Below are 26,922 nucleotides of genomic sequence, written 5' to 3'. Positions count from 1 at the left end.
AACTACAAAGATGCGTATTATTTTTTGTTACTACCCTCGGTATCGTCGTTATTGCATTCATTTTAATTTGCAAGAATATAAATTCTATTAAATTTTAGGGGGCCAATTACTAATGGCTAATATTCACAAAATAATTCCAAATGAACGATACTCTTCTTTTCTTTTTCTTTTTTTTTAAATCGATCTGAAATCCCTGTAGAGTAGTTCAAAGTATCAGAATAAAGGAATAGAAACCGAATGGTGCAATTAACAAGACAGACGCGTACAAACGAGCGGCACGAGGGATGCATACTTAAATGTACGTTTCCGGAATTTCGTTTGTCCCTGTTGGTAACTCGATATCGTGAGGTCTCCCTCGATACGGGAAATTTGTGGTATATATTTGTAGAAGGAAACAAATAAGACACCGGTGTAGAATGCAGGGGAAACGTGTAGTAGCTGGCGAGACAGCAAGTGTAATGCGGAGACACGAAATGCCATTATAATGCGGACACGACCGAATCCCAGAGGGTTGTGCAGCAAGAGGGGTATGGGAGAGACAAAAAAAAGAAGAAGGAAGAAGACAAAGAGGTAGACACGTACGGGAACGAACGGGACGTGACAACACCCGGAAAACGGCGTTGCCACGCTGTTATTACGAGAAGATAAATTTCTGAGCGGAACGTCTCTCTACATTCGGAAAATATCGCGACGTCTCTCATTTTCGCTGGCACTCAGCTGAGTCACATTCTACTTACGAAACCGCTCGACATCTGTTTCACCCTGTAAAACTGTGAAATAAACGTCTACCCTGTTGTATATGGAATTTTACCTTTGCTGTAAGACGTTTGGCTGCTTAAATTCATGATATTACCCGCTGAATTATTAGCTATAGAAATGAATTCTTTTTCACTGAGTTCTTACAATCAGTCGGTAGCAAATTAACAGGGGTTCTAACAGGGGTTGGAGGGGTCATTTAAATATCTTTAAAACTATAGAAGCTGGAGAAGTAATAGTCAAATAAATATTGCAAAGTGAAAAAGGGAAGCATCTTATGGGGGTTAATGATTTGTTTTTTTCTAGATGGAATCGCTTTGCAATATTATTCAATAACCATTAACTTAATTATTTCTTTGAAATTTTATTAAAGTATTATCTTGCTAGATTATCACATTTAATCATACAAAACGATGAACGATGTTACTACAGACTCTACACCACGTAGCTGCTTAATATTAAGTCCCACATGACCTATTCCATGTCCCAGGGTTGTTAGTGTATTTTTTTTCCATTTAACCAGTGACCCAAATCCATCACAGAAATAATAACAACCCTGTTTATGAACAGAGAAACGCTAGCTAAACGTCCTTGCCACGTGTCAACAACCCTTTTCCGAATATGTTCGAAGGTACACTTAAAGATTTGTTCTTGATCTGCAATTTTAATTATTCAAGGGAAAATATTATTTTATGAGAAGTTGTTTATTAGTTTCTGAGAAATCAATGCCATTGAAAAGAACTTGAACAGAATTGACCCACGTTTATAGAACAAGAGTTAAAGTAACTATGTTCTAAAATCGATGTAAGACATTGAAACATAAAGAGCTGAAACTGATAACTAGGTCAAGAGAATCGAGTAACTTAAACTTGCAATCCATTTGCATCGTCGATTTGTTTGTAACTTTTTAAAGACCACTGAGCTTTTAGAATTTTATACCATAAATACATGTACCTTTGTTCGAGTTTAAAAATTATATTTTCAAGAAAAAGAAAACAGTAGTACTTTAAATATTTAGTGAAAAATCATAAATATATTTAAAACTGCAGGTAGAAAATTATAATATATTCATTGAAATTAGTTTTTATAATTATGATATATTTATGATACAAGACATTGTGATCGTTAATTAGTAAAAATTCTTTGAATAAGACATACACTGGAAACATGAATTATATCACTGTGAACGACAGTAAAAATAAATGTTTGCTGTCAGATACGAAGCATGTTCACATTGAAAGGTTTCCAGTATTTTCACAAGTGAATTTTTCTTTCGGATCTGCAAAAATAAAACAAACGTATCCTCGTTCGCTACCCCAATCACGCGATTATGTTTTTCCGTCGTTCCACGAATGCTGCTCCAATGGCAAAACAAACGAACGTTCATTAATTTGTCGTGGAATCGAAAGTTTTTCAAATAAACTACCCCACAGATAATCTTCTCTACCCTGGCTCTTAATCCCAAAAACAATTACACCCGGATCTAATGAGGTTTTCGACGTCCTTCAGATAAATTCAATTATTAACTCTCGTTTAATCGATAAGGGATGAAAGTTTCCCGAAAGTTTCGTGAGTTTTCTATGGTAAATATAACAAGATTAATGACTTTGTATCTGTTCATCCGTGAATAGTAGTATTAAACGAATAGATAGAACACACATTTTACTTTGCCATTCGTTACTTGAATTAAATTCGATGAATTTATTTTTGAAGAAAATATTTTGAAGTAGTAATAGAGGTAAATGAAATCCCTTCATTAAAGCTCTTCTTCCATTTTGAAGCCATCGTTTAAATTAATAAATACCCATCACTCTTATTCGGTCAAATTGTTCTGAACATAAGAATTAAAAGAAAAAAAAAGAGCTCCTTCCATGTGTCCATTGGAGAGTTTCCAACGTATCGGAAAGCATAGCGAGAGTAGTGGTCGCGCAGGGCGCGCGCGTTAGCGCTTCGAACGCTAGAGGGTTGGGGGTGAAGAGAAGCAGGGGGCCGCAGAATAAACTTAGACATGTTTGCCGAGCAATCAAATATATGAGCGGAAAGTCTCGCAGGCGTTATCGATTGGTTCGAACCGGCTGTGGCGGCATACAGGCGAAGAGGAAAGAGAGAACACCGAAACCGTGGGGGTTTTAGGTAGGGGTCGTGAAGGGGTCGACGGAGGGCTCGAGACGAAATGGGAACGGGAAGATCCACGAAACTAGTCTACATCGTCGTCGGTGGAGGGCCGAGCGGTTTGTCCAGTGTTTGTTGTTCGCCGTTGTTCGAGGGGGCAAACATAGTTTTCGAGCCGGCGAGAAGGAGCCGCTGGAACAGCCGAATAGATATACACATGGCATCTGTGCATACAGGGTGGTCCGCCACAAACCAAAAACCTTAATACCATCTTTGATGGAAACTTAGGAAAATATGTTTCGGTCCGAAGTTGCATTGTTTCACAGAAAATTCATTTTTTCTTTCAAATTCATTTTCTAGGTTCATCAAATATTTCTATTAATATAGAGTCATAATTCATAAGAAAAATAATTTAATGACATAAATATGTCATCATTTTTTTTATTGGTTTATTAATCAGGTGTAATTGTTAATCATATATGGTTGATCAGGTGATTCTAAATCTGGGGAAAAAATTCTATCTTTTATTTAAATTTAATTTTTGAGCTTGATGCAACTTTATAAGTCATCAACAGACAAATAAAATTATACTAAATTAAATATTTTATTATTGAATCGATTAGAGAATAAAAATCTGTAAGACACCTTGTATATCTACACGTTTTCTACTAACGATATACTTGTACGTATCTGTGTACACGTGAAAGGAAAAGAGTGTACACACACATGGATGAAAATTCACGTGTACGTATAGAGATACGCGAACTTTCAAGAAATTCGAGTCTTTTATTTCCACGCGATCTTACTCCCCGTCTGCTTCGAAGCAGTGGGGAAAAATCTCAAGAGCGCATCGCCTTCGAGAGCTCCGTCGGAGATTTCGCTTGCACAAGAACAAATAGCGGAACGGGCCAGAACAACCCTGGTAGCTCGGACAAATTCTTGCGATGTCGTTGAACGACAGGGGTTGAATCGCGAGAAAATCTTGTCCACGTACTTACACTTTGGATCGCTTTTACCTCCGATTTCAAACGTACTCGCTGAAATTCTTTCCTAAAATTCGTCGAGGTTTGTAGACGTAGTTAAAAATGTCAGGGATTCTTACCGCCAATAGAAACGAAACCTTCAATTAATCCTTTCATTGCAAAATTATTTAACAATTGCAGAAATAATTATTTTTTAAAAATTTGATCTATTTAGTTAATGAATTTTCCTTCCATCCCTACAATGTAAAACTATCCTTACTTTGGAATTTTGTTACATGGATAAGGAACAAATTAAAAATTTTTCTAATTACTATTTATGCAAGACTAGGAGAAATTATTGTATATTTTATTTCATAATTTAATATACGTAGCCATATGGGTGGAATAGAAATGTAAGGGCTGAACGAATAATTTTGTTAATTGGAGTGGTATTCCTTGTTCACCTTTTTTTTTCAAGTAATATTTCTGATTAAAGACAATGCATATTACTTGGAATTTAACGATGAAGCTAGAAATTGGGTTAGAAGTGGAGTAATATTTTAAAATGTCGTAGTACGCTCAAATTAGACAGAGTTTGTCTTTCATTTGTTGCCAGTGTAAAGAAACCTTGGGTCACGGCGGACGATCAATCTGCACTGGAGACAAATTGATCAAAGTCGAGGTTAAAGTATAATTTTATTAACCCACCAGTCTCGATCTAGGGTAGATGTATTTTGTAACCACTTCCATGATGAAACTTGAATCGTACAATATTGATTATAGTAGTTATAATTCAATAATTTATTTATTAGGAAGTCATACAATACTTTTGTAACGAGTTAAAATAGCTTTGAGAAATCATATGATATTTTCAGTAGTATAAGCACATGTAATATCAGACAAACAGTAATATTGAACGAGCAATAGAATAATATGGAATAAATCAAAGTTTTTCGTATCTTCTCAAAAAATCGAAATTAAAAAGGTATCAATTTTTCATAAAATTAAACTTTTATAACTTTTGCAATAATAAAATAAATCAGAGAATGTGTCAGGGTCTTTGCAACTTAAAAAATCGAAATATCGACCATGAATCTAATATTGTCTCTCTGGTGTCACTCGGACAACGATTTCACATTGAAAGGCAGACGTCGAAGCGAAGGACTGCCAAGAGTTCTAAAAAAAAAGGAGAAAAAAATCCTGGAACAAGGATAGACCCGAACGTTATCTCGTCATACTCGAGCAGGTATGGAGATGAGTGCCCTCTTTTCGCCCTAATTCCTTTCAATCCTGCCCCAGACTATCTCGACCAACGTAATCGAACCTCATTTATATTTCTGAACGTGCTCAGTCCCTGAGAATCTGAAAACGTTTAATAACTCTGATGAATGTTAATGTTTCACGGGTCATTTTTATCTTCACCTTCAGACAGTGACAAAACCATTAAATTTATGATCAATTCGTGTTTGCTATTAACATTCCATTTAAACTTCGTTCATCATGGATCACTTCTTTTTTCATAAAAAATATAACAAATAGAACAACATTCTACGAATAATTAAATTAGTTTCAAAGTGTCGTGATAAAATAGCGAAAGACTGTTTAGCAAACGATTCTGAATAAGTGCGATTTTTCAGGATCGTTTGTCGGCCATGATACCTATCGTTATTCCTCGAAACCGGAAGTGGTGTCCCGGATTACGGAGCGTTTCTCCGTTCGTGGTAAACATCTTTTATTAAGTGCACGTTGCGCTCCGTTGGCGCGTCAATTTTTCAAAGCACCCTCGAGTTCTTTGTCTTCGCGTCTCCATCTAACTATAACGATAAGCGCACGTGGCAGGGAGGTAGGGGGGCGATTAATCGTTCCATCATCGTTGGGGATGGTCTCGACTCTGCGACAATGGCGGAAAGGGAACTCCTTTTACCATCTCTCCCTCTGCGTGTCCTTCTCCAAGATAAAACGATTCACGCTTCTTCTCGAGCATCGAATCATTCATGCTACATTTTTAAGTATTTATACAAACTAAAAAAAAGAAAATGTCAAATATCTTTCTATCTCGCTCGTTATATTTAATAAATAAATACCATTACTAACGAAATATTTCTTTTTGTTTCAGGTTGTGCATTCGTAAAACTTTCGTCACATCAAGAAGCGCTAGCGGCGATTAATTCTTTACACGGTAGCCAAACTATGCCGGTGAGTACTATTTCAGTCTACACAAAGTGCAACATATATTCTATTAATTTATAGAAAAATAGATCAATAATAAGAAATTCGTTGCACCGTGAACTGCGATTAAAAATGAATGACAAGACAAGAGGGTTAAACGACGTAACGTAAACAGCCCTGTGTCTCCATCAGGGACGAAGTTGAGGGAACGAAGGAAACGGGAATAAATGCGCATAGAATTAAGACGGTAAATGGAGTTGAGAATAATATAAACGGGCGGGAGCGCGTTGCAGATTCATGGATGGCCATTCTACGGAGCGGGTAAAGCGGTACAGGGTGGACAGCCGTAGTAATGACTGTCGTGCCTGCAAACAGCCCTTGCCTGCAATCTAATGACTGACCAAACAGAAATCTGCATAACACTTGGCGAAGTGTGGCTCGCCTCCTTCTCCGACGTTGAATCTCCCTCGGACCCCTTCCGTCAAACCGCCAAACTTTCTCGGCTTTCGGGTACGACCAGGAATTCCCAGTTGTAATTGAATTGTCAGCGAGTTTCGTCCGGGATTCCACCTGCTGATTGGGGAAAGTTCGGAAAGCCGCTTGCCGAACTTGACCATACAGCATTCCTCATCCTAAACCGTACTTCCCTCTGTCGTTAGCGTCCCGCGCAGTCGTTCATTGACGTTTATCGACATATCGAAGTTCGGGACACTTGTTTATTAGCATTACGGTTAATGGTGCCGGCTTGACGGCTAACGATGAAACATCGGTTTAGTAGCTGCCGATGATCGATGAGAGGATACAGTGACAGAGCGAGAATTACGGAACATGTTTGATGGCAATTTAGCTCGTCCTCTTCCGACTTCCGCGTTCGATGCTGTTACTACTCCATCATGAATTCTCGCACGAAAGTTAGTCCTTCGTATTTTCTTCGTGTTTCCTGGTAAATCATTTGGGCATCTAGTTCAATTATTTTCTAAGTATCCACAGGGACACTTATTCTATTATTCCTAATGCAATTAGTAAACGATAGGAATCTTTGTTAGTTCGTTGCAAAGCTTTAGAATTTCATCAAATGCAATAGGTATATTTTCATTTTCTATAATACAATTATTAAACGATAGGAATCTTTGATAGTTCGTCGCAAAGCTTTCGAATTTCATGAAATGCAATAGGTATATTTTCATTTTCTACAATACAATTGTTAAACGATAGGAATCTTTGATAGTTCGTCGCAAAGCTTTTGAATTTCATGAAATGCAATAGATATATTTTCATTTTCTACAATACAATTATTAAACGATAGGAATCTTTGATAGTTCGTCGCAAAGCTTTCGAATTTCATGAAATGCAATAGGTATATTTTCATTTTCTACGTTTATTTTATAAATCGATACATACGATGTATGTCCTTTCTATCTCCAGCGAAGAGAAACCATTTTCTAAAAGCATTAATCCTTTTCGAAATCCCACTTAGCTTTCCAATACCGCTTTAACAAACTCAGCGTATCAAAAATTGTGTACAGAATACAAAGGATATAAAATTGAAGGACTTCATAGCCGTGCGTACGGTACGATTCGTTTTACGGTGATTACAAAGAAACGAGTGCATGGAAGTACGAGGAACGTTGAAAGTCCATATACACCCGATATTTTCCGGCGTATCCGGCAATTGTTTCGACGTCCATCGGTACAAGGGAAAAATACGAAAAAAAAAAGAAAGAGAAAGAGAAGAGTAGAGAGAACATCGTGTGTGTTTTCCAATATCAACGAGGGATTTCCGTTCCGTGCGACGCGTGCGTGAAATCAGCGGGTTGGTGTTGAAGGGTTAGGGCGGGGACAGATGCGAGGCTGTTACGTGAATATTACTCGTTACAACGCTCTAATCTAATAGCGAAATACAGGGAGAAATTGTGGGACACGGAAGGGGGGGAACTTTAGGACCGTGCCAGGGACTATTTGCCCTTAAAAGAGAAACTGACATGCCGTTGAACGTAATATGCAGATCGCTTAATTATCACAGCGAATTATGCAAATCTTGACACGAACGTTACGAGATTTCATCGCGTAACCATCGAGCGATTCGGGGCCGCGAAAACGGAGGACGAGTCACGCAGTTTGCCGTTTCATTACGACCATTCTAGATTTATTAGCCTCCCAGAAACGTTCATAGTAATTGACGAAACGTTACGTCGGCTAGACTTGTAAAACTCAAATCATGCGTGCTCTGATTCTAAAGCTTTAACCTCGTTTATCAGAAAAGCTTCTCCTTTTAAATCCTTATATGTTCTTTTAAAAAAAATTTTAATTTATTGAATAGAGAATTATAATAAAATTAATTCTTCTTTTTTGTTGAATAAGAGATCCGAATATAGAAGTTTGTTGAAATCTCGTAACGTTAAAAGATATGGTATCACGCTTATTGCTCTGTGCAATTGAAGGCGACCTAAGAACATCCTATTTCCTGGAACCTTGAGAAAAGAATCTTTCGACGGAAGCGTTCCTTATAACACACAGCAAACGATATCGCAGCACCCTAAGGGTAATTCGATTTGACTGCGTTCACTCTAGTTTCTCTCGACATGCCACCATCTTCAATTTCTCCTTCTATTTTCTCTACGTTTCTCTACGTACACGGATAGGTATTTGCGTTTACACGTTGACGCGCGAATATGAAATTGAGATATAGATTTGCGGGCTGGTATCATAATATCCATCGCGTTGCTATGAATAATATTCTGCACCTTTACTGTTCCCACAATCAATTAAATTTCTTTGACGTTCATTAACGTGTTCTGTTCATAATTATACAAACGATGGATTAAAGTAGCAATTGAATCCAGGAAATTCAATTTTGATTGTATTTAGTCGATTTCGAAACATGAAAAGTCTGATATAATTTCATGACAGAAAAGTACTACAAAATGGCACTTATGGTATATCAATTTCAAGCTTAAAGTCTCGTGATAATGACTGTATAAATCCTTTATTAATATTCCTGGTACAAAATGGCAGGTTGCGGATTGCAACGAACAATAAATTAAAGCACGTTAATTTCAATCACTGCACGATTCTGAACTTGAATTTCCATTTCCATTTTTGCCTAATGATTTTTTATTATTACAATCGATCAGTAATTTAATTACAACTGATTTAAACAAAACAATCATATTTACAGAACAGGAAAATGTTTGTTAATCCTTCTGAGAAGAAAAAAGTGTAAGGCATATTTCCATTCATGTACACACCATGCACTCAGATTAAACCAATCAAATATTTTCCTATTTGATATCCACGCAAAACGTTCGTCAGAGAGTTTGCTTGCATAAGGGGTAGCCGATTAAGTGGTACGATGATACAGTATGTAGGTACTAGGGATGCTGGAGGATACACGGTAACTGGTAGCAAGACGAAAACGTTCGGCTCGAGGAAGGTCCTTGTGATGATTAAGGTCTGTTAAACCAGGAGATGCTCGTGTTGCGTTGGATCCTCGTAGATATGAGGGATCTGCGGGAGTATTCCAAGGACTCTCCAAATCGGAGGAGACGTTGCAACGGTAGACAGAAGGGAACGTAACGGAGGAAAATCTCGAGCTTCGTCCTTGTCAAAGTTCTCGATACAGGTCCTTCTGAAACGTATCTTAGAGATACTTTTCTCAAAGTCTCCGCTTTACGACGGATACGACAATAGCAAAACCGAAAAACTTGTCGAATACACGTTCCACTCTTGAAGATTCTCTTATTCAGGTAAATATCAGGCTTACCAATTTAGTTTCTTTAGAAATACTCGTGTGAAATGTGGAACGTCCTCTGAAAATATGAAAATCATAATATTCTGAATAATCCAAAATCAATGCTAAATAATAAAAAAAACATTCAAAAGTCGAATCCTAATATTGCCTACCTGCAAGAACAGTTTAGTTCTCTTTATTCTCCATTTGGAGTTTATTATCGTACCATTTGCGAAATTGCTACCTTGATGGTAGAACTTGAATTGCGAGCAACAGAGATGTTTGATATCGTGACTATCGCAAAGATCAGCGATAGAACACATAGAAACTTAACGGATGTTGTTAGTTTGAACGTGTGTATAAATCTTGTTAAGATAAGAATAGAAATTTTTGAATTTTAATTACTTTTACAAAAGCCTGGAATGAACAGAGTAAAGCAGTATTTTTTTGTATCATGGTATAAAAGAGAAATCTTTATTTATACTCTCATGTTAACGTCATATATCAAGGATTATAAGGTTTATTGTGTCGGATAGAGAGACAATATTTCTTCGTGTCGAGTGTTGCGGTTAATATCTCGCTGCGTCAATACCGTTGTTTTTCTTCGAACTGGAAACAAGCAGCCTCAAGTTCCAGAAATATTTTTCACTTCGGATTCAGCAACCGTGTAATGTGATTTACGTTGCTCGAATAGACGACGCATCCACCCCGTTGACTTTAACGCGTAACATTTCCACGGTATTCGTTCAACCTTAATGATAACATAAAAGTATCGATACCGTGATAATCAAATTGTTTAATAAATGATTATTTTCAGAAATTAATTAATTTCTTAATGTTTTAATTATCTTTGTATTTGAAAGGCTCCATATCAATATTGCCAGCAATTTGTTATAAGTTTCAAACTTATATTATTATTAAAAATTACATTAAAACGGTTCAGGAAAGGAGGAAGGATAAGTAGCGTTTGTTCAGGATCTGTTAATAGGATCATAAATAATGTTATCTACCAACCCCCAGGACCCCTATCTCGTAGAAACCAGTTAAGGTTAAAAAGTTTCCACCATTTTTCATATCCACAATTAACTCAAAATGTTGAACATATTTTTAATTTTTATTAAAACGCATACCATCTTCATATATAAAGAAATAGTCTTAATTAATTGAGTGCTATTGGTACAGATAAATAGTGTAGCCATAAATTAAAATTTTAAACCAAAATAATTGCCTCTTAAGAATACATAAAAATTGCACTAAAAAGATTACAAAAGTTCCCCACACCTCAAGATGGTTCAAACAATAAAAATAGTATTTTTCAAAAGAAATCGTACGTTAAAGCTCGAAACGGTCCCTTTCAAAATCAATCGTTTTTCCATGAAAAAATGCGCCATTTACATTTATATTATAGAGGAGCAATATTCTCTGGGGGTTGCCGGGTAGCGGTTCAATTTCGAAATCATAGCGTGGCATCAACTGATCGATCATTAAAGCAAGGTTATTACCGTGAAAAATTGCTAGCCGCGGCGCGCGAATTCCCTGATCATTTTTTTTTCTTTCCTTCCTTTTTTTTTTTTTTTGTTTTTCCGTGGAAGCTCATCGAGCCGTATAATACGGTTTACTCTACTCGAATTGACAGCATGTTCGCGCGTCACAGGTCGGCCAATATTTCTCCAGGGGCTCAATATTTCTGCGGAGGTTCGCGGTGGGTCTCCGGCGGTATGTCACCCATGGAATTCGAACAAGCCGGCCTCACGCGTAGTTATGCCTTCCGAAGCGTGTGACATTTCTTGTCACGCCTCGCGACACGCTCGCGAACCCTCCCCGCCGCGTGCTCCTCGTTCAACCCCCGTAGCTCTGCCAACTCCTGAAATGTCTCGTAATAAAAGCAAACCTACGGCAGAAGTGTTTTGCCACGGTGCCAACTGAAACGTGCCGGAGACGTAACGCAGTCGTTTCCAGTGCAGGAATTTTAAATAACGTTTACTCCTGTTTTTATTTTCCACGCCAGCCCTGCGGCGCTGAGAAATTAAGTGCTTGAAATAAAAAGATATATTTCTCGCTGAAACAAAGGGAAATTTGAAGAACGTCTTGTTTCTTGCACTCCTCGTTTCTATGATCTTCGACATTTTCTTTGAAATATATCTTTTTTCTTATCTATGTTTCAAGAATTGAACGATAACTCTTAATTTTTAGACTGCGGACCATGGAGAGAGCCCCAATTTTAGTTTAATTCTGTATTTTATATCATTCTCTTTTAATCAGTGTTAATCCGAATGATTTTAAATTATATTATCACGAATAAAAATAAGAGATCGGTAATTATTTTTTAAAGAAAAAAGTCAAGTTCCTCTGTCGGAATTGCAATTTCACGATTCCCGACAACGGGATCCGAAGACAAAGCAACGCGAGTCGAAGTATCTGTTTACACGCGTCGAGATGAAGAAACTTTCATGAAGGAATTCGATTCTTAAACGGGTGCTTTTGAAGGAACGTTGACACGGTCGATTAGGTAGGCGAACTTGGTAAAGTTCTCGGTGTAGAGTGTAGTAGTAGAGGAATCGTGTGTTGTAGGTGGACGTAACATCAGCAACAGGAGTGGCCGTCGAGCCAGGGCGGATGTTCCTTTCTGTTTCGAGGAAGCGAGCGAAAAGTGGATGGAAGGAAATTGTCTCTGCATTAACGGAGGCTCGGAAACTGCTTCCAACATTTAATTAAAGACATTCCCTGAGTAATTCCCTCGGCGGCCTCGTAATTGCATTGCTTTTATCTCCGGTACAACTGTTACTTGTTTGCCGAGTCTTTCGTATCGGGAGTCAGAACGGGATACCGAATCCCGTGGGTAAGAAAATAGTACACCGAAAGAGAAAGAAAAGCGATCAAATATGAGATACGGAGACTCCTCGATACCCATTCTATTCTTGATACGACTTAAAAGATAACTGTTTCTCAGATACGATTCTTAATATCCCTGTTATCTTGATTAAATTTAAATTGGAGCGAATGAATGTTGGTAGGCTTCCGTTTAAAAATAGATGTCTCGGTTAACTTTGATCATAGCGTGACCAGCAGAACTATTGTGGTGAGTTTTAACGAGCGAGAATTAAAAGATAACAGGTAGGATTTACGTCCGCGGGGATTGATTGCTCTTCAAATTGACGAAGCTACCCCTCGTTATTAAGGAACCCCTCTTACCAAAATATCCTTGACGAGACTCCGCCGGGAACTGATATTGGCATTTAAGTAGAATCGACATCCTTGCCTCTGACGTTTCGCCCCTTACTTGAAATTTCCTCTCTGTTGACGTTTATTTGTTTGCCGATGAAGAATATTATCGGCACGAAATAAACGTCGGAATAGGTGCAATATTTTTCTGGCATAATCGAACTTAATATTTGAAACGAAGAACTAGTTTCTCTTTGGTTGAAATTGTGAATGAGTTAAAGGGTTGAATATTTTCGAGCTGGTTTTTCTTTCGTTAGCAAATCAAAGTCTCGAACTTGTAATTTGAAATGTATCGATGGATTGGATAGTTTGGAGGTATCCTTCGGTACCGAGATTCGACAGAGAATCGTATGGACAAGAGGCAATCGACGTTCCTGCCGGTCCTGTGGCTCCAGTTGTATCTATTGAAATTACCAGCTGGCGAATTGGCAAGTGTGATGGTGCGGCTAACGGCACAGCCTCCAATCAGTAGGTAATTGCTTCATTCTGTTGCCAGGTTCGCTGCAATATCGCGGTTCTGTGAATCGAACCTTCACTTTCAAAGACTCTACCACCCTCAAAGGACCGTGGACTTTTTGTTTCATTTCTTTGGTACCCAGTGAAAAGTGTGGATTCGAATGAAACATGAAATTACGTGATTCTTTTATCGGTACATTTATGGCAAATATATAATAAATCCATTGAAACCATTTTCAATATAAAAAGTTTTATAGATATTAAAATAACTGTTTTGGTAAACTTATTAAATTTATGTCTCATTTTAATATTCATATTTCATTTTTAATATTAACCCCTTAGGCTCTAAGTGTGCTTTTTAATTTATTTTCTAAATTATAGGGTCTAAAAAATAACATTTAATGAGTCAATACGTACTGCATTTTATTTCTTTTTTACAAAAAAATAATTATAATTTTTTACATTATTAACAAAGAAGTTCAGACCTTATAGGATTAATTTCATCATGAAATTTTTAACAAGTAACATATATTTCAAACAATTTGCCTCTTCATAATACATATCGTTACTAATTAAATCTATCAAAGCAAATGTATCTAAATTTTCTATTTGATAAATTCAGCATAATTCAGTCGTTTGCTTTTGTTGATAACAAACGATTGCTTTTGTTGATAAGATCGTTGATGGCACTTTAATATGACAAAGGTCTGGTAAAAACGATACTTGATCGTACAAAATACCCAGACGGTATGGCATAATGTGACGGAGGAGCTTATGTCCGTAACTGTAATAAGACCTTGCGCTTTTGTGTGACGGATTTTAAAGAGACAAGCTAAAAGGCAAAGTGTACAAATATAACGAGCCGTCGAGCAGAGGCTTCAAATGTTCTCTACGTGATATCGCTTCGGCTGGCTTTTTCTTTTCGCGTGTAGTTCAGAACGTTGGATCGGAATTAATGAACCGTAATCCCCCAATAATGAGGCTTCGGCTTCACTGGCTCTGATACGACCTCGCTACCCCTTCTTACCCTCTTCTATCCTCGCCACGGTATATCGATGTACATATATGCCCGTGTAAATGTCACATACGCTACATGACTTAGCGGGTTGTCGGTTCACAGAGAGAGGGAGAGGAGAGAGAGAAAGAGATGGCCTTCCAACGCTTCGAGGCTGTCGACGCGAGACAAATTATTTTCCTCAACAACACGCGTCGATGCTTTTCACCGCGTATAACGAGTTGTTCGAGCGGCTTTGCCCGTAGAGAGAATACAAAATGTCGCTTCGCAACCCCACCAACCCCTCTTTGCGACCGTTCTACAGACTGCCGATATTTTTCCTAGCTTTACGAAGGAACGTCCCTGAATATTTTTCCCGTTCGAATTTGACCGTCGCCAATGACCTCGATATTCCATTTTACTATATCCACTGCAGGTATTTTGTTGGTAGATTGTTGGATTTTATTTAAACCAAAGAGTTTTTGGATTTTATTTAGAACAAAGCCTGCTGGTTTAAATTCTTCCAATTTGACACGAAGTAATACCAGTTATAAAGGCATAAAAATTCAAGGTTCAGCTCGAGTTATTTAAAGAATATTAATAATATTAAGAGCAACAATGTCGTTCGTAAGATTTTATGCGAAAACTTTCTGAAAACGCTGCCACTAAAACGATAATCGCTATTAATACGTTCCACGATGTAATACTTTTTAAAGGAACGCGGTCTAATTTAAGATAATCTTAGGCTCAGTTTCAGGGTTGTCACGAACACAAGGCAACCGAAAGAACACCTACGAGTTTTGCGGCGTGCTCTTGATATTAGTTACAGTAATGTGGAAAGTTGTATCCAACCATGAAACCCGCATAACTTTTATGCCTTGTAAACTGGTGGCCGGATGCTGGTTTCCTTGAAAATGTACCGGTTATACACGCGTTTGGCCTTATTCGAGTTGGCTGTAAAGCGAAACTTTTTAATAATTGCCAGCCAACCGTCCCTCCCGTTTTTAACCTGTAAGCCGTGTTCGAACACAATTCAACGAGCACCGATTGTATTCGACGTTCATACGCGTGACCAACAGCAAAATGGTGCTCCGTGTAAAATGCTAATGAAAATGTCTCGCATCGGTACCGATAAAAAATGTCCCCCGTTTAAAAGCTTTTAACGTATCCCGTGAATTTAGTGGAGCATTAATCTGTTTGATCTTTATTCTTCTTGATTCATATTATAATGGGGAAAGTGCGTGACATGCAAACGGCACGTTTGAAAGAGTACTTTTAATATTTAATACTTAACGTCCAAAGATTGCTTAGTATACATTTTTAAATATTAGAGAATTAATTTTTATAATCATTTGAAATTATTAAATTTTTATTTCGCATTAGTTATCATTTTTTCTGGCGAATTATTTTGGTATACTAAAAAAGCACAGAACTGGCAGGAAAAATATTTCCATTTTTCTCATCAAAAGAGTCTGATCCCATAAACAAATTGATTTGGTCCTAGTCTATACGTTTTTATACGAGCTCGTTTTGTCAACGCTATCCGACGATCGATCTATTAGAGGAAACTTTAAAAAAAAAAAAGTCCTCGTGAAAAGTTCTACCAATTTCGTTTCCGCACACACCCAGCTCGTATACCTTTGACAACAGCTTCAAAATGTTCGACAGAAAAATAGTAAAAGCAAAAGCGGTCTTTATAGCCAGCACGATATCCGCTATACAACCGGGCAGTATCGATGACACTGCATGTGAAATCGTCTCTGGTTATAATGCCGATTCCTGGATCATCCCTTTCCATTCAATGTTTAACGCTCGCGTGTGAACGCATCGGCTACCGCGTATCTTTTCAATGCACGGACACGTACGACTATGATTTAGAATAGAATAGCCTGCTTTAATACCAGCCGTGTATAATTTATGCCGTTTTGAGGGCAAAAATTTTTATTATTATTAAATATTTTATACGTTAAATGAGGTTTATCTTAATTATACATAAATATTTGATCACCTTCAGATTATTAGAGGAATAAAAATTTTTAATTCAACTTTGTCCACTGTTTCTGTCGCATAAGAAAAGTCAGAAGTGGTGAAAGCTCGAAATTAAAAAATAATATTCCTGAAGAGAAGCTAGGAGGGTAAGGAGGATACAGTAGAATAAGTGAAAAGGGAATAATAGGAAAGGAAGAAAGCAAGGGGATGAACCATGCAAAATCGCGTGACAAGAATGTAGAATTTCCAGGAAGCATGTCAACGGGTTACAATATTACCATCGTTATATAAACTCAGACACGCCCGGCATTTGCATTGATGACGTGAATATAATATATCACCAGAAGCTCGAAAGCTGAGCTTTTCTCCGCAGTCACAATGGCCACTGGCCACCTGTTGCCATTCCATTTATATTTTAGACGCGGTAAGAACGTCGTCGCCTTACGTATCTTCCTAAGAGTCTCGAAAACCAGCGTCTTTTCGCATCGAGAAATAATTCTCTTCCTTGTACAATCATGATTTTAGATTAAAATCAAGAGTAATCAAGATAAAATTGGCACACGTGTTAAATGCAAGCGAATCACTCGATGAGAGAGTTAATTTCCAGCAAGTAACGAGGAAGATGGCTGCTAGTTTCTTTGATAATTACGCCCGTTGTCGAAACGGTGTTATTATCGAATTTCGTACGTGTTATAAATTCATAAAGGACGAGAAACGCGTACGCGGTCACGGAGAAAATGCGGGATTCTGGAAAATTATGCGGCTTTACGTCGGCGACGGTAATCCCCTTGCTACAGCGCCGCTTCGTCTCATGGAAATTACGAACCGTCACGTCTGACAGGAGTATCTGATCCTACGTTTCAGACGCGCTTGTCATAGCAAGGCAATTTACATCGCGAGCAACTTAATTTTGACACGATAAATCGTGCGCCCCCGACTTATAATGAATCGGTCAAATTTCTTGTAATGCTTAAAAAACCAGATCATTTTTCCATTCGTTGTATGTATTTCTGATCAAACATAATTTCGGTCTAACGAATGCATCAAACATTGAAATTTCTGTGTGACAACGAATAGATACGTATTTCGTCTCGTTAATTGTAACAAATAATGACTATTGAAATGCTATTGTTTCAGGGTGCGTCATCCAGCGTAGTGGTAAAGTTTGCAGATACTGAGAAAGACAGACAAGTAAGACGCATGCAGCAAATGGCCGGGAACATGAGCCTCCTTAACCCTTTCGTCTTCAATCAGTTCGGCGCTTACGGCGCTTATGCCCAGGTGGGTCGCATTACCGTTAATGGCTCTCGCGTTACCACATTACCGTCTAGTTGTCCTCGTTATCGTGAATCACAATCTGTAATAGGTTCTGTCTTGTTAAAAATGACCGACGATACTCGATATTCTCCTCTTCCATTTGTTACGACAAAAATTATTCTTTTTTCTTTTACTTTTTCAACCAGTTCAAAACATCTCCTTCCTATTTTTATATATTTCTTTTTTATTCTTCAATATTTCTAAAGTTGTACTAATGAAGTTACACTTGTTTTCAATTTATTAATGCATAAAGTTTAATGATACATTAATTTCAAGATACGTAAAGATAAGTAGATATTTATGAAACAATTAACAATTTAAGCGGAGTACAGCTCTTTGAATGTGTTTTCGACATATAAGTTCTATTTACAGCAGCAAGCAGCCCTCATGGCTGCGGCAACGGCACAAGGGACGTACATCAACCCGATGGCGGCGTTGGCCGCTGGACAATTGCCGCACGCGTTAAATGGCATACCAAACCCCATCGTCCCGCCGACTTCCGGTACGTTTTTCCTTCTTTCAACACTCTATCGACGTATTTCGCATGCCGTGCGAAACATAAGTTAACACTTTAACGGCCACGGTATCATGTAACTTCAATTTTCATCTCTGAAAAGGGCACAAACCCTCCGGATGAACCAGTAATATTATATAATGGAAAAATATTTGCCTATATAATAGAAAATCTTATTTAAAAAAAAAATATAGGGAATAGAAAAATGATACATTTTATGAAATGCAAAGCCGTTAAAATGTTAAAGTAGATAGCTAAGTACTCGCATGTCGATCTAAAAATTATTCGTCTCTTGAAACTATTATATGTACTAAGGGATCAGCTAGATGTTCGATCAGCAGAAAAATCAAGGGGCACGCGAAGTATCAAACTGAAAAGCCTTCCATACGTCCGCGCACGTACACTTTGTCGTGGAATTACTCGGTTTCCATGGCGCGAAACTCTTTCTTTATCTTGCCCCTTTTATCCTGCCCTTCCGTTTATTTCTCATGGACTTCGCGGCAACGGTAGAGTACAGTCGGTTGCCTTATAACTGGCTCATAAATCAATACAACATTTTCACCGAGCGTGACTCGGGCGAAAGATATTGCCGGTACTGGGAAACTTTATCGAAGGCTCGTCGAAGAAAGAAAAAGAGGCGAAAGCAGTACCGTTTCTCCGGCACTTTTCTTTTTTTCCTCCCGCCCCCGCCTTCTCTGGTTTGCCAACGCAATAAGAGAGAACGAAGTAGCACAGACAAGTAAAAGTAAGCACGGAAATCGGCTCTCCGCAAGCGTTCTGGTATACGTCGAGTCTCGTCGAGCGAAAGGTAATACCGTTTGATAGGGAAATAATATTTTATTTCTTCTCCGCCTACTCCTGGTTCTCTACTCCACCTTCCTGTCCCACAGATTACCGAGACTCTGCGCTTTTATTCCTTAGGAAACGACGTCATCTTACCTGCCTCTGCGGATTTTTCCACGCGTACCGGCTCGATCGTATAAAATGATTCCTTTGAAATCATTCCTCAAAAGTTTCACGTACAATTGGTTTTCTTTTAATAGCTTTATTAATCATTTTGAATTAAAGAGAAAATTTGTTGAAATATTTTAGTATAAAATTAGTTAGCTTAATTTGCAATTGTATGGAATTCCAAAATTTATTTAGCTTCAAATTCATTCGATCTTTAAAAATGAAAAAGTAACGAATAGGATATTTTACTTAAGGAAGGCAGAATAGAAGAGCCCTAATGTTCGATCCATATCACTGATCCTAAATCATCTTACGAGAATCGATGAAATGGAATCATTAACTCTGTGTAACATCAATCTGCTGCGTGTCATTATTAGCCGTAAGATCGGATTAACAATTTCAGCAATCCGTAGATCATATGATCCCTCAAACGCGTTGCAAGGTATACGGATCATTCGCAAACCAGTTCTAACGTCCTTCCAATTATACCGTATATACCGTAAATATATAGAGCAAATTGGTTGACAGGATGTACAGAAGGCAACTGGCCGAGCGTAAGCATTCCCGATCCGATACCTTGCACCACGAGGGTGACCGAGGTCGGTGTTGTAAGAGCAAGAGGGTAACCGGTGTGTACTGATCAGGTTTGTTCGTAGGTACCGGTACAGGGCAGCCGGTTAACGGTGCGATACCGTCGTTACCGTCGCCAACGATGCCCAATTTCAACATGGCTGCACAAACACCGAACGGTCAACCAACAGGTTCGGATCCTGGCGTCTACACCAACGGGATACATACCTATGGGGGACGTGAGTATCAACTCAGGCGCAGTGTGCCGCCCCTGCGCAATGCTCGGCCAATCGACGCTGGACTTTATTATTCCGCGTTTCCGACCAGAACCAAGTAACCTCGCCCCAAAACGAGCGCAACGATACCTTTTCATATCAGGCTTGGACAAATTTTTTAAATCACCCGAATATGGGTATGCGAGAACAAAACATGGATATGTCGAGAATTATTTCGTACTCCCTATGGTTTTATAGAATACTCGGAATCGTTTTGTATAGCCTGGAAGAAATTTCTGATAATATTAAATTTATCTGGGGGATTAACGTTGATTGCCACAGGGTATAATCAATTTAATTTAGTCGAATAATTAACTCTTTCATTACTATGGTTGCTCATCGCGAAATAATCATTGTACTTATTATTAAAGCTTTTAGGTTTTCAAGTGATGGATATATAATACAAGTTTTCATTTATTATGCAAGTATGTATGATTCAAAGTAGCTGGTTACAAACAAAATTTGGTTCATTTAATATAATTGAAAGGAAAATAATTAAAATTAAAGCTTAAGTAACAATAATACTATAGTAATGATGCAAAATAGCAAGTAGAATGCTGAAACTGAAGAATTAGATAATTGCATCCTAAGCATGCAATAGTAGGTATAGCGCGTCTGACCATACGCGGATTTTTCTACCGTGGCAGTGAAACGAGTCAATAATACGTCCGTCGTACCGTCTACGGTTACTTCTACTGCAGCATTGAACATATCCATTGCAGTTCTTTAAAAGTAGAGATAATTTTGTTGATTTATAATATAAAAATGTATGATTTTAAATAATCTAAAGGAAAATTATAACTTTAAATTTAAGTCTGCTCAAAAGTCATAGGACACCTATTGAAATTTCATAGAAGCCTAACAAAATTATAAGAATGTTAAAATGTTTCTTTGCTATAATTTACACAATTAGCTATGTTTATAATTTATAGTAACCCAAGATTACACTATCAACACATTTGATCGCAACTTTATCTCGCGTATAACGGGTTAAATCGAACCAATGAGGTATCAAAGATTACACGATACCATGGAATATCGATTGGTCAGTATTGCGACAGGGGCCTTAGATGTAGGTCCGTTCCTGATAAGAGCTGAGCTTACTGAAGTGTAGATGGCCTCCATCTGTCCATTCCAGCACAAGCGCTGCCCAATGGGGAGGCGGCACTCCAGCATGCCGCCGCATATCCTGGAATGCAACCCTTCCCCGGTGTCGGTAAGTTTTTTTCTTCTCTCCTCTTTATATTTTCTCTTTCTTCCCCATTTACTTCTTCCCCTCGTCTTATCGAGGATTCCGTCAAGTCATCGTATCTACAGCGAGTTTTCACGGAACGCGGATTCGTATAGCGAGGAAGCTGGCCTCGAAAGAGCGATCCAAATCGGATTCTGTAATGAGTTTCGGGCCGGAAAATTGAATCAGAATTATTGCGTCGCTATTCCATCAAGATATTATCGGGAATTGTTATCGCGTATACTGAATTTGCTTACCTTTCGATCATCAACGAGTTTTCGATTCGAGGCTATCCCAACGATGTGATAGTAGAACGTTTATTCGATCGTGCTGTGGAAAGCTCATGGAATAGTGATTTACACTCGGCTCGATAAACCTTCAGGTGGACGATATTTTACGTGAAACAAATTGCCGTTGAAAGATCACCCTCTGTTTCTCCGTTTGAACTCTTGTTTCGACGTCGATCGCAGAGGAAAATCGGAAAGAACGTTCGAATTTTAATATTGCTTTTATCCGAGCACTCGAGCACTTAACTCTGTTGAAATATAAAAAATGAAAAATAAATATCAAAAGAAGGAAAATTCGATTCGCGTTTCTGGCTGTTGCATGCAACTATGGTCGCATGTGTACATTTATATACGTGTATATATAAATGTATATACACACAAGTACAAGAACACGGATATCTCTCATCGTTATCACCATTAAATATTTATATATATATATTTAGAAGTGTCGCGTCAACGTATCGTTTATATATAATGCTTCTGGTGTGCTGCTACAGTGTATTATCAATGTTCCTTTAAATATATATGTACGTCGTGTACGTTGTAACATTTTTCAACGTGTAACGTGCATGTTCACCAAAACGTACGCAGACAACAATACCGTATAACCTGGAGTGTCCGGCTAGGTTTGAACGATGTTACATCAAAGTGCAACGCACCGGCAGAAATGATAATCCAATAACCAGCATCGAAATGGACGATCCCGTTTCACAGATATAATCAACGTGTACAGGACGTAACTATACTTCGAACTGGTCCCGTTCACCGTTAGCAATTAACGCACGGGGACGGTTTGAAGAATTCTCTGTCGCCAACGGTTAAATTAATAACGGGGCCATTCGAACCGAGTTTCATAACAAGTCTCATTGCCGCGTCTCATTATCGGTTGCGAAAGCATCGGACCGTGAGAACCGTGCCCGGAATAATTATTATTTTAACGTGTCTATCTACGTACTTGGTCTTTTTTCGTTCATTGCCGATGGAAATTTTTCTTCTATGTATGTTACACAGTAGATGAGTGTAACTTTGAGTATAAAATCAAAATAAAATAAAAATTTTTATTATATATATCAAAGGGGAACTCGGATTAATTTTTTAAATCGTGGCAGAGATTTCTTAACGAAAAGGGTTGAAAAATGAACATTTTGTAAAGGATTAAATATCACGAATGTAATGGTATAGCGATTCACAGGAAATTGATAAAAATTTATCAAATTTAAAGAATAAAATTCCTACATACATAGCAGAACGGATTTCCTGTATTTGGCAAAGACTCGAAAAACGATATAGATATTCCTTTCTCTGTGTATTTTCGCGCAGTGTACACAGAGGATGGAGATGAGCGAGTGGGGAAAAAAGCAATCCGAAATATCCTGTGTCTTTCTATCCGGTCGGACGGTAACCGATGTATGATGGTGTATTTATTTCATACGGCAAACGTCGGACCATCGCGTTGCAGCGGAACCTCCGGTAACGTCAATCGGAATATATTAAAGCGATGTTTGCACGGAAATAATTAATTTCCAAGCGAAAATTCAACTCCTCTGATCTGAGAGCGAACGGTCGAACCCCTTCATCCCCCAATAATCGCTCAACTCAACGTTTATCCGTCACAAACAAATATCAATCGCGCGCATTTTAAATATTTGCCAAGGTATAATTAATGCCGCTATAATTGCTTTCCACTGATATTAGTGCCCGTAAAGCGTTTGTTCATTCGATGAAATTAATAGTTTGTCGGATGTTTAAGTATGAAATTATTTTTCATTTTTTGATTCTTACAAAGAGAATTCCTTTTATCTTCTTTCCCCTGTAGATTTATTATTTTTGGAGGTATTAATTTAATTTTAATCACGATTCCATCTCGCGTGTATAGAACTTGAACAATCGTAGCCGTGCGTGTCGCGTTCATAACGAAACGAAATGCCACACTTTGAAGGGATATCCCGTGTCGGTTAATGTTGCCTAATACCTGATAGGAGCGTTACGAAGTACAAAAGTATCGTGTTAAAAGTCGCGGAACTATGAGAACGTTGAGATTGGAATACCCTTGACGAGTGAAACACCTCGACGAATGCGTACACGGGGGCCAGAGCGGAAAAGGATTTCCTCATTTCGGTTTTCGTTTGCTTTTCAACTCGCTTGTTGGCCAAAACCGCTTCTCATTAACGAACCTAGCTTGAAAACGCATCGTATTTTAGGAAACTCGTATCGTCGAGCAAACATTATTCCATTTCTTCTTTTCCTTTTTTGGAAATTTAATTCAAAGACTTACGATATTTTCATGATCGTTAACGTTGCTGTTTATTGTATCGTCTGAAATAAATTTATTAAGGAATAAATTATAATCAATAAAATTTCTGTCGAAGCGACGCTTGAGATCGTTCGTTTAGTGTTAAGCTTTTTAAATGTATATTTGTTATTTGAAAAGAAAAACACTGACGGCTACGAGAAGTTGTACTTGACGGATGCGAGATAGAAACAAATATCAGCATGCGATTCGTGTTTAGATGTGGACACATCATGATGTATCTGTTATTTGTTATTGTCGCAGCTTATCCCGCCGTCTACGGCCAGTTTCCTCAAGCTATACCTCAGCCGATGACCGCCGTGGCACCCACGCAAAGGGAAGGTAAGTACAAAACACTCATCAACGTCTAACTGTTGACTGTAAACACGAACGATTGTAGTCCCGAGATTGTAGATCCAATATCCCAAATACGTCCAGACACGAGTTTATCCTTCGTCGTTGCGTCGCAACTTGATTCGACTGATCGCTGGGAAAATTCACGTTATATGCTGCGTGGAAAACTCGTTAACGCGAAAAAAAAATGGTCGTTTCAATGCTAGAAAATGGTACATTCATAGAGAGAGAGTGAAAAAAATAAAAAGGAAAGAATAATAAAATAGCGAATGAAAGCTACAATTCTTTTCGTTATCACGCTCGGCGCCGCACACACACGACGAATCTCTTTTGATTCCACCACGTACGGTTGCAGTCTTTTTTAGTTTAATCATAGCTGCAAAAGCGAAGGATGACCTACAATCGTTGATGAATTTTCATGTAACTGCGATATTTCGACTTTCCAATACTGCGAACAATGGCGGGTTTCTTCGTTCCGAAAACTGCCACGAGAATCGTCTCTCTCTCTCTCGCCTCGTGTTTCGTTCGTTAATTACTACCGTGATAACGAATGAATGAACCTGGAATGTTTCGTATTTGGCAAATCTGGAAACTGGTCCTTCGTTTTTCCCCCGGTGCAATCTTGCCAGTCGCGTTCGGACCTTCCTTCGGTCGAACAGGGGTAAAGGATCACGATTAATTAAGCTGATTGACTCGAATTGCGAGCGTAAGATTAATTGGGTTCGACGTGAAACGCGAGGCACACGGTCGAGAGAACGAATCGTTCGTCAACGTTATCTTTGAAAAGAAGAAGGGAAGAAAAAAGGAGGAGAATCGGGGTAGAAGATGGCGAATAAACGGGTGAAAAGGGAGGGCGAGCCGAGCCAGCGCCTAATTGCAATTAACAACTCGCCATTATTAGAATATACGACGCCTAACAATGAGATAATGCAAATAAAACGAAAGTTTTAATTACTTTGCCGCTACGCCTGCCGGCGATCCGTTGTTACATCGTAGGATAATAGGAAGTTTACCGCGACAGAGTTCCTCCTTCCTGTTCGGAGTTCCATCAACTCTCTTGCTCGCTCTCCTTTATTGACGCTTCTCCTCCTTTTCTATCGAACGCACAATATTTCGTCGATACGCGTACGGTTCGTATAATGTGTTAGGCTGTTTTTTTAACACTTTTGTTGCAACCAAAATCATGATCATATATTCAAAAATAATGTCACTTTTTGTAAATGCGTATGCATTTGTTTTCTGGAGACTTGAAATTGTGGAAATTACACCAAGTGACAAGTAATTTTTATCCAAGTTTAATTCTGTCTAGGGTAAAAACTTGGAAACATGGAAAATTTGATAAGAATTATATTCTTCTTAGAACTCATAGAAGCTAGGTGTTCATATTTGATGAAATTTTTTCTTTTTATGAAATCGAAGACGACGCGACGACACTAACAAAAGGAGCATATATAATTTACTAAGTCATCATTGCATGACATATCAGTTTCGTATTTAATAATGCTTCGTTCAACATTCTTGCTTCTTTGATCTGTTATTAATGTTTTATCCGTTTTACTCTGTTCTCTTGATCGATTATTGTGCCATAAAGTTTCAAGTGTACCACGGAAACTCTACGTTCTTTAGATGGATTACTTCGGTGTTTCATCGTTGCACTCAGTGTCACTTTATTTAGCTGTGTTCAATGTTTTGCTGTCGACTAATCTTGGTCATTGCTTTATAATATGATCAATTTACGTCGATATCAAATGTATAGAGTGTTCATTTATTATAAATAATATGTATAACTGTAGGTGCTTACATATATTAATGAAATTTCGCTATATGTATTTAATTGTATAATATCTGTATTAAATTTCATAGATATATCTTCTGTTGAACTTAACAAAGAACATAAAATGATAAGTAAAGGCAAAATTTTACTTAAGATATATGATGATGCTGTGCAAGAAATATTTTTTTATATTAATGGAATTATAATTTATAGAGTATTCGTCGTAATTATACTAATTAATCTCTATTTAAAGAAATTACGGAATTTAAGCCAGAAAATTCATAATTTTTTTATATGCTATCAAGATTCAAAAAAATTACTTTAATTAACCCTCAGGCGGTAGCTCCTTTAATTAAATGATAATTTTAATTTAATGTTACTCTATTCCTTTTAATATTACATTGCAGTGTATAAAATCCTTTTGTTTAAAAATTAATACTGCTAATTTTAGCCAAAATATCATTGAGTACATTTGATAGGCCTAAGTCAGGATTGACCCATCTAATCTATTCAAGGACTAATTAAAAAATTAATAATCTTACGACGAGTACTCCACAGAAAATTACATACATATAAAAGCTCGAATTACTCGGATAAAATAAAGATAAGAAAGAAATTGTCCAACTGATAAGCATCAATTCCAATAGATTTCTATTTTAACGTTTTAGTCTGGCCGTTGATAATTCTCCGTGAGACTTGGGGAAAGTGTTGCTTTCATTAAATTCGCATGCACGTCCCGCTGGTGGGGCCAATTAGAGAGTCGAAAACCAATTTCAGGATCAACGATCGCACGGCACGACGACGTGGTTGAATTTATGGCTCGTTCTTCGTGATTCCGGCGTCCACCGCAATTCCTTCTCCATTCTCCCCTTTCGCCGGCAACCGGAAACCGTCGACACCGGTTCTAATTTGGGTTTCACGTGACAACTACGATCGAGTTATTACCGAGACGTAGTCGGTGCTCACGAA

General features: G+C 38.0%; 1 protein-coding gene across 16 annotated transcripts in view; it reads left to right on the top strand.

Moving 5' to 3' along the window:
* The window catches only part of bru3 (CUGBP Elav-like family member bruno 3), a 590,175-nt gene that overhangs the window by 544,788 nt on the left and 18,465 nt on the right, over positions 1-26,922 (top strand). For 11 of the 16 annotated variants that reach the window (XM_034323656.2, XM_034323653.2, XM_034323650.2 and 8 more), the window contains 6 exons: positions 5,947-6,026; positions 17,528-17,671; positions 18,080-18,209; positions 19,817-19,981; positions 21,132-21,233; positions 24,090-24,167. In XM_034323656.2, the coding sequence (XP_034179547.1) occupies positions 5,947-6,026; positions 17,528-17,671; positions 18,080-18,209; positions 19,817-19,981; positions 21,132-21,233; positions 24,090-24,167 (699 nt within the window). The remainder of the gene's footprint in view (positions 1-5,946; positions 6,027-17,527; positions 17,672-18,079; positions 18,210-19,816; positions 19,982-21,131; positions 21,234-24,089; positions 24,168-26,922) is intronic. The other 5 variants (XM_034323651.2, XM_034323654.2, XM_076691009.1 and 2 more) reach the window with 5 other exon arrangements.

Source organism: Osmia lignaria, chromosome 11, assembly GCF_051020975.1.
Source record: "Osmia lignaria lignaria isolate PbOS001 chromosome 11, iyOsmLign1, whole genome shotgun sequence".
NCBI classification, from domain to species: Eukaryota; Metazoa; Arthropoda; class Insecta; order Hymenoptera; family Megachilidae; genus Osmia; species Osmia lignaria.
The sequence above is the reverse complement of the archived record's forward strand: the minus strand, read 5'-3'. Positions and strand labels throughout refer to the sequence as shown.